Raw genomic sequence first — 8971 nt, 5'->3', positions numbered from 1 at the left:
CACCACTCTGCGCCACGGGGCCACTGCTTAATGTAAGAGTCACGTAGAATAAACATCAGATGTTTGAGCCGCAGGACAGGACAGGACAGGAAGGAAGGAAAATAGATGGGGAGGGAGGGAGAGAAGGAAAGAAAGCAACTTTAACTTTAAATGCATTCTCCAAGCAGCCAGCTTGGGCACTCTTTTGACCGACCTCGGAAGGATGGAAGGCTAAGGCAACCTCAAGCTGTCTACCTGAAAACCCAGCTACTGCCGGGGATCGAACTCAGATCGTGAGCAGAGGGCTCCGACCACAGTACTGCAGCTTTACCACTCTGCGCCACGGGGCTTCTGAGAGCTGCAAGGAAGGAAGGCAAATAGGCGGGGGGGGGAGATAGAAAGAAAGCAACTTTAAATGCATTTTCCACGTTGCCAGTGATTTAAAGAGAGAAACGCCTTTTTCCTAGCGGCTGGCTGATGGGGTGGCGGAGGCTTCAAGAGCCACACAACAAATGTGAAAGAGCCACACGTGGCTCCCGAGCCTCAGTCTGGCCACCCCTGGCTTAGAGCGGGAACCCTGCTCCAGGGCAAGAAATCCCGTTCGCCCCGCAGAGGCCGGCAGGCGGCGTTTCGAACGGAATCCGGAAGTGTCCACTCCCCCCTCGGCGCGGCAACTCTTAGCGGAGGGAAAGGGGCGGGGGGGGGACGCGGCAGCCGAGAGGGCGCGCGCGGCCTGGCCCGTTCCGATTGGTCGGCGGAGCAGCGGGCGGGTAGCCGCGGTGCATGCCGGGGCGGGAGGCGGCTGAGGCGGCGCTTCCCTCCCTGCGTCCCTCGGCCGAGGTGGCGCCGCTTCCCTCCGGCCGCGCGGGGCGTTTGAAGGCGCGGCCCTGCCGCCATGCCGAACTTCTGCGCCGCCCCCAACTGCACCCGCAAGAGCACCCAGAGCGACCTGGCCTTCTTCCGCTTCCCCAGAGACCCCGCCCGGTCAGTACCCGTGTCAGCGCCTTCGCACGTGACGCGGCTCCGAAACGCGGGTCTCGAAGCTGGCTGCGGCGAGGACGGCGCGGCTCTGCCTCTGCCGGGAGGCTCGCGCCTGCGCGGGGTCGCGCCTTGGCTTCTCCCCCGCGAGGCTGAGCGGGACGCGCGTTTCGGACGCTCTTCGCACGTGGGGACCGGGAGACACGCGCGCGCGCCTCTCCTTCTGCACGCTTTCGGACGCGCACGTGTGAATCTGGCGTTCGGCGCGGGTTCGCGGCCGCTCACGCGTGTCTTTTGGTGCGCACGCCTGTGTCATGGAGAGATTGCTGGAGAGCCGCGCGGGACTCTTTCACACACATGATGTGCACCCCGTCAGCAGGCTTGGAGAAGGCATTTCTCTCTTGCAATCACTGGCAACATGGAAAATGCATTGAAAGTTGCTTTCTTTCTACCTCTCCCCCCTCCCCGGTGTCTGTTTCCCTGCATCTCTCAGAAGCCCCGTGGCGCAGAGTGGTAAAGCAGCAGTACTGCAGTCGGAGCCCTCTGCTCACAACCTGAGTTCGATCCCGGTGGAAGCTGGGTTCAGGTAGCCGGCTCCAGGTTGACTCAGCCTTCCATTCTTCTGAGGTCGGTCAAAGGAGTCCCCAGCTTGCTGGGGGGAAAGCGTAGATGACTGGGCAAGGCAATGGCAGAGTGGTAAAGCTGCAGTACCGCGGTCGGAGCCCTCTGCTCACGACCTGAGTTCAATCCCGGTGGAAGCTGGTTCAGGTAGCCGGCTCCAGGTTGACGCAGCCTTCCATCCTTCTGAGGTCGGTCAAAGGAGTCCCCAGCTTGCTGGGGGGAAAGCGTAGATGACTGGGCAAGGCAATGGCAGAGTGGTAAAGCTGCAGTACCGCGGTCGGAGCCCTCTGCTCACAACCTGAGTTCGATCCCGGTGGAAGCTGGGTTCAGGTAGCCGGCTCCAGGTTGACTCAGCCTTCCATCCTTCCGAGGTCGGTCAAAGGAGTCCCCAGCTTGCTGGGGGGAAAGCGTAGATGACTGGGCAAGGCAATGGCAGAGTGGTAAGCTGCAGTACCGCGGGTCGGATGGCCCTCTGCTCACAAACTGAGTACGATCCCAGTGGAAGCTGGGTTCAGGTAGCCGGCTCCAGGTTGCCTTCCATCCTTCTGAGGTCGGTCAAAGGAGTCCCCAGCTTGCTGGGGGGAAAACGTAGATGACTGGGCAAGGCAATGGCAAACCACCCTGTAAAATGTCTGTCGTGAAAACGTGAAAGCAACGTCACTCCAGAGTCAGAAACGACCAGTGCTTGCACAGGGGACCTTTCTTTCCTTTCTTAGCTGGGGGGGGGGGAAGTGTAGATGACTGGGCAAGGCAATGGCAAACCACCCATAAAAAGTCTGCCATGAAAACGCTGTGAAAGCAACGTCACCCCAGAGTCGGGAACGACTGGTGCTTGCACAGGGGACTACCTTTACCTTTATGAATATAATAGAATTTGGTTTGCAAAGGATTTAAGTGGTCTTTACGTCTTTTTCAAGGAGCTCCGTGGCACAGAGTGTTAAAGCTGCAGTACTGCAGTCCTAAGCTCTGCTCACGACCTGAGTTCGATCCCAGCGGAAGCTGGTTCAGGTAGTTGGCTCAAGGTTGATTCAGCCTTCCATCCTTCCGAGGTTGGTCAAATGAGTACCCAGCTTGCTGGGGGGAAAGTGTAGTGACTGGGGAAGGCAGTGGCAAACTGCCCCATAAAAAGTCTGCTGTGAAAACGTGAAAGCAACGTCACCCCAGAGTCCAAAACGACTGATGCTTGCACATGGGACTACCTTTACCTTTTTTTTTACTTGCAGCTCTCAAACATCTAACGTTCACGTATTGCGGCTCTCAGTCACCTGACATTTATTCTGGGGTGGCTGTTACGTTAAGCAAGTTTGGCCACCCCTGCTTTATAGGCTAGCATTTGTGGCGGCTGCAGTCCGGCGGAGTTTGCATATGTATGTCGGTGTGTGAACCGGGAGACGTAAATATGCTAGTGCGAACCTGTGTTCCAGCATGCTTTCAGACGCGCATGAATTTTGGTTCACACGTGCGTGTCCCAGAGAGCCTTCTTTATTGACCAGCATTTTTTTGGAGGCTGCAGACTGGGCAGGTTAGCATAAGCACGTTGGTGTGTGAATAATAATAATAATAATAATAAATTTTTATTTATACCCCGCCGTCCCTGCCGAGGCAGGCTCAGGGCGGCGGATATGTCAGGGCGAACCTGTCTTCCAGTGTGCTTTCAGACACGCACGTCTGAATCTGGCCTTCAGCGTGGTTTTGCAGGCGCACGCGCGTCTTTTGATTCACACACGTGAGTCCCAGAGAGGCTTCTTTGTCAACTAGGAGGCTGCAGACTGGGCATATGCACATTGTTGGTGTGTGAATCAGGAGACGCAACTATGCCAGTGCGAACCTGTCTTCCAGCATTCTTTCAAATGTGCACGTGTGAATCTGGCTTTCAGTGTACATGTCTTTTGGTTCACAGACGTATGTTTTAGAGAGGCTTCTTTATAGGCTAACATTTTTTGGAGGCTGCAGACTGGGCAGGTTCACATATGCGCTTCGGTGTGCGAACCAGGAGACACAAATATGCCAGTGTGAGCCTGTCTTCCAGCATGTTTTCAAATGCGCGTAGCTTTTGGGTTCACACGTGCATGCCCCAGAGAGGCTTCTTTATTGACTAGCATTTTTTGGAAGCTGCAGACTAGGCAGGTTCACATACGCACGTCGGTGTGCGAACCGGGAGACACAAATACACCAGTGCAAACCAAGATTCCCTCCAAGCGTGGAGTCTTGTGAGCAAAAATTCTACTTTGTGAGCTGGCATTAAAGTTGCGAGCGACTGCATCAATCGGTTTGCTCTGGGCTGTTTTCCTGAGCTAAGACAAAAATGTGCGAGCCAGAGGCCAAAAATCTGTGAGCTAGCTCACACTAACTCCGCTTAGAAGAAACACTGGTGTGAACCTGTCTCCCAGCATGCTTTCAGATGCACGCGAGTGAATCTGGCTTTCAGTGTGGGTTCGCAGGCGCGCGCGTGTGTCTTTTGCTTCGCACATGTGTGTCCCAGAAAGGTTTCTTTATAGCAGGGGTGGCCAAACTTGCTTAACATAAGAACCACATAGAATAAATGTCAGATGTCCGAGAGCAGCAAGACATGAATGTCAGATGTTTGGGAGAAGGAAGGAAGGAAAATAGATGGGGGAGGGAGGGGGAAAGAAAGCAACTTTTAATGCATTCTCCAAACCACCAGCTGGCTTGGCTTGGAGAAGTGCTTTAAAGAGAGAAATGCCTTCTCCAAGCTGACTGACAAGGCGGCGGGGGCTTTGAGAGCCACACAATATGTGTGAAAGAGCCACAGTTTGGCCACCCCTATATAAGCTAGCATTTGTGGAGCCTGCAGACTGGGCAGGTTCGCGTATGCACGTCAGTGTGCGAACCGAGAGACACAAATATGCCAGCGCAAACCCGTCATCCAGCATGCTTTCAGACATGCGTGGCTTTTGGTTCACATGTGCGTGTCCCACAAACACTTTATTATTGACTAGCATTTTTGGAGGCTGCAGACTGGGCAGGTTCACATATGCGCGTCTGTGTGTGAATCTGGAGATGCAAATACACCAGTGCAAACCAGTGTTCCCTCTAAGCCATGGAGTTTTGTGAGCAAAAATTCTACTTTGTGAGCTTCTGGCATTAAAGTTGCGAGCTACTGCATAAATTAGTGTGCTCTGGGGCTATTTTTCCTGAGCTGAGACCAAAATGTGTGAGCCGGAGGCCAAAAATCTGCAAGCTAGCCCACACTAACTCTGCTTAGAGGGGACACTGGTGCAAACCTGTCTTCTAGGATGTGGAGCTAAAAGATGGGTTCACATGTGGGTGGGTATGTCTTTTACTTGACATTTGTGCGTCCCAGAGAGCTTCTTTAGGCGTGTTTTGGTTTCTAGCTAGCTCAGCGGTGGCCAAACTCGGTTAACGTAAGAGCCACGTAGAATAAATGTCAGATGTCTGAGAGCTGCAAGACGTGAACATCAGATGTTTGAGAGCAGGAGGGAAGGAAGGAAAATAGATGGAGGCAAGAAAGGAGGGAGAGGTGGAAAGAAAGCAACTTTAACTTTAAATGCATTCTCCAAGCCGCTTGCTGACTTGGCTCGGAGAAGTGATTTAAAGAGAGAAATGCCTTCTCCAAGCCCAGCCAATAAGGTGGTGGGGGCTTCAAGAGCTACACAAGATGATGATGATGATGATGATAATAATAATAATAATAATAATAATAATAATTATTATTATTATTATTATTATTATTATTATTTTATATCCCGCCCTCCCCGCCAAGGCAGGCTCAGGGCGGCTCACAGACATGGAAAGTGCCATGAATTACAGTAAATACATTGTACGATAAAATACAATAAAATACATTAAATAAAGATTAATTAATTAAAACCACAACAGATAAGGTGCTATAATACAAAACGATGTATATCAGATGGCTGGATGTCATTTCAGGATTCAATCTTGTAGGCCATTTGAAAAAGGGTAGTTTTACATGCCCTGCAGAACTGATTATAGTCCTGCAGGGCTCGAACCTCGGCTGGTAGTTGATTCCACCAATGGGGAGCTGTTACTGAGAAGGCCTGTTCTCGAGTTGTTTTCAGTTTGGCCTCCCTTGGTCCAGGGATTTTTACGAGATTTTGGGAGCTGGATCTCAGTGCTCTCTGGGGAATATATGGGGAGAGGCGGTCCCGAAGGTAGACAGGTCCTCGGCCATATAGGGCTTTAAAGGTAATAACCAGCACCTTGTAATGAACTCGGAACACAAGATGTGTGAAAGAGCCGCACGTGGATCCTGAGACACAGTTTGGCCCCTTCTGGGCTAGCTTTTGTGGATGCTGTAGACTGAGCAGGTTTGCACATGTATGTCTGTGTGTGAACCGGGAGACACAGATATGCACATACAAACCTGTCTTTTAGTATATGTAGATGCTCAGAAACAGGTATTTGCTTGCATGTCTATGTGTCTTAATTCGCATGTGCGTGTCGCAGGAGAGCAGGCTCGCCTGTGTATGGCTGAACAAAGTTTGAGTCCTGGGGGCACCTTTAACAACAACATAGTTTTATTCAAGGTATGAGCTTTTGCATGCGTGCACACTTCAGATACCAGAAGCATAGAATCATAGAGTTGGAAGGGACCTCCAGGGTCATCTAGTCCAACCCCCTGCACAATGCAGGAAACTCACAAACACCTCCCCCTAAATTCACAGGATCTTCATTGCTGTCAGATGGCCATCTAGCCTCTGTTTAAAAACCTCCAAGGAAGGAGAGCCCACCACCTCCCGAGGAAGCCTGTTCCACTGAGGAATCGCTCTAACGGTCAGGAAGTTCTTCCTAATGTTGAGCCGGAAACTCTTTTGATTTAATTTCAACCCATTGGTTCTGGTCCTACCTTCTGGGGCCACAGAAAACACTTCCACACCACCCTCTATAGGACAGCCCTTCAAGTATTTGAAGATGGTGATCCTCTCACCTCTCAGCCACCTCCTCTCCAGGCTGAACATCCCCAGCTCCTTCAACCTTTCCTCATAGGACTTGGTCTCCAGATCCCTCACCATCTTCGTCGTCCTCCTCTGGACCCGTTCCAGCTTGTCTAGATCCTTCTTAAAATGCGTTGCCCAAAACTGAACACAGTACTCCAGGCGAGGTCTCACCAGAGCAGAGGAAAGCGATACCATCACAGCCCGTGATCTGGACCCTATACTACATCCACGTATAAACTTATGCTCAGAATAAAACTTTGTTGGTCTTAAAGGTGCCACGGGTCTCAAATTTTGTCCAGGTGCTTCAGACCAACACAACCGGATAACCGAATCTATACAGCTAGCTATGTGCTGCCTTAATTTGCCGTTGTTTGCTGTGCCCTTTGGCGCATATTCGCACATGTGTGCCTCCATCGCTCATGAGGTTTTCTAGGCAAGAGACGTTCAGAGGTGGCTTGCCGTTGCCTCTCCCTGCCTCACGACCCTGGACTTCTTTGGAGGTCTCCCATCCAATTAGCCAGGGTTGCTAATTAAGTTCTCGCGCGCTCGTCTGTGTCTCTTGGTTTACACGTGTAAGGCTGCTTCTCGGCTTTGTGCTTTAACCTAAAGGGCAGATTCAAGTGTGTGTTCCTTTACCTTTCCACCCAGGGGCGGCAAACTCATTTGTTATGAGGGCCGCATCTGATATAGATGAGACTTTGTGGGCCAGGCCGTGAGTATACCTATTTAAGATTAGGTAGCAGAGATATAAACTTTATGAAGGACACTGACAAACATAAATAAATATTTTTTTTAAAAAAAAAAACCCTTAAAATATGCTTAAAACGTTAGCACTTGTTGGTCTTAATAATAATAATAATAATAAATTTTATTTATATCCCGCCCTCCCCACCTCGGCAGGCTCAGGGCGGCTAACAACATTTTATAAAAACATACAGTAGTTAAAAGCCTTTAGATTTAACAATATAAAACATTAAACACTAAACTTAACAACATTAAAACCAATCCAATGAGTACAGTTATTCAGCGGTATAGATCTTCAAATCGCATTGGCAGAGCCTTAAAGGTGCTTTCTTTGTATTTTTCCCATGGGATCCAGGGAACTGGGCAAAGGAAGTTCTAGCTATTTCCTTCCTTCCCAGGGGACCAGGAGGGGGAAGGAGGAGAGGCTTGGCTCAGTAGCTCTGCAGTGCGATTGAGAGAGACTGGGAAAAAAACAAGCTCTGCCATCCCCTCTTCCTCTCCAAGGAGGAGCCTCAGCCAATGGAGGAAACAGAGGTTTTGCTCTGTAGCTCCTGTGTGATTGATTAGCCTTGCAAAGCAAGCTGTGATGCAGAAGGAAGCGAGAGAGAGGGAAAAGGAAGCAGATTACAGCCAGTTGTTCAGGACCTGATAGGAGTCATCCAACGGGCTGATTCGGCCCCCGGGTCGCATGTTTGAAATCCCGTCTTAACGTTTCAATTTCTACACCTTACAGATTGAACTCAGTTCTCGATATCCCACTGCAGTTTCCAAACCTATGTCTTTGCTGTGTGGATGCGTTGGGTCTCATGATCTACTGGCTCTCCATTCACTTAGAGTGGACCAACAGCCACCGGCCAGAGCCCAGGCCTTTTCTGCTGCGGTTCCGGCTCTGTGGTGCGGGCCCCCTCCCTGTGCTCCAGAAGTGAGGGGGGCCCTCCCTTAGAGATGCAGAAGAAGAGGAAGACTGCAGATTTATACCCCACTCTTATATATGTGTGTTTGTGTTTGTGTGTGTGTGTATACACACACATATTGGCCACTGTGTGACACAGAGTGTTGGACTGGATGGGCCATTGGCCTGATCCAGCATGGCTTCTCTTATGTTCTCTCTGGATCAGAGACTCAGAGTGGCTTACAATCACCTTCTTCCACAACAGACGCCCTGCGAGGTGGGTGGGGCTGAGAGGGCTCTCACAGCAGCTGCCCTTTTAAGGACAACCTCTGCGACTGACCCAAGGCCATTCCAGCAGCTACAAGTGGAGGAGTGGGAATCAAACCCGGTTCTCCAGATAAGAGAGCTCTGGCTGACCCAAGGCATTCCAGCAGGTGCAAGTGGAGGAGTGGGAATCAAACCCGGTTCTCCCAGATAAGAGAGCTCTGGCTGACCCAAGGCCATTCCAGCAGGTGTAAGTGGAGGAGTGGGGAATCAAACTGGTTCTCCCAGAGAAGAGAGCTCTGGCTGACCCAAGGCCATTCCAGCAGCTGCAAGTGGAGGAGTGGGGAATCAAACCCGGTTCTCCCAGATAAGAGAGCTCTGGCTGACCCAAGGCCATTCCAGCAGCTGCAAGAGGAGGAGTGGGGAATCAAACCCGGTTCTCCCAGATAAGAGACCTCTGGCTGACCCAAGGCCATTCCAGCAGGTGCAAGCGGAGGAGTGGGGAATCAAACCCGGTTCTCCCAGATAAGAGAGCTCTGGCTGACCTAAC

At 51.3% G+C, this 8971-nt stretch overlaps 1 protein-coding gene across 1 annotated transcript in view; it reads left to right on the top strand.

The window, feature by feature from the left end:
* Positions 1-791: 791 nt before the first annotated feature.
* THAP12 (THAP domain containing 12) overlaps positions 792-8971 on the top strand; it is a 28231-nt gene continuing 20051 nt past the window's right edge. The window contains exon 1 of the mRNA XM_060235029.1: positions 792-963. Within this exon, the coding sequence (XP_060091012.1) occupies positions 875-963 (89 nt within the window). The 5' untranslated portion in view covers positions 792-874. The remainder of the gene's footprint in view (positions 964-8971) is intronic.

This window comes from Heteronotia binoei, chromosome 3, assembly GCF_032191835.1.
Source record: "Heteronotia binoei isolate CCM8104 ecotype False Entrance Well chromosome 3, APGP_CSIRO_Hbin_v1, whole genome shotgun sequence".
Lineage (NCBI taxonomy): Eukaryota > Metazoa > Chordata > Lepidosauria > Squamata > Gekkonidae > Heteronotia > Heteronotia binoei.
Note: the sequence above shows the minus strand (reverse complement) of the source record. Positions and strands in the feature narration are given on the sequence as shown.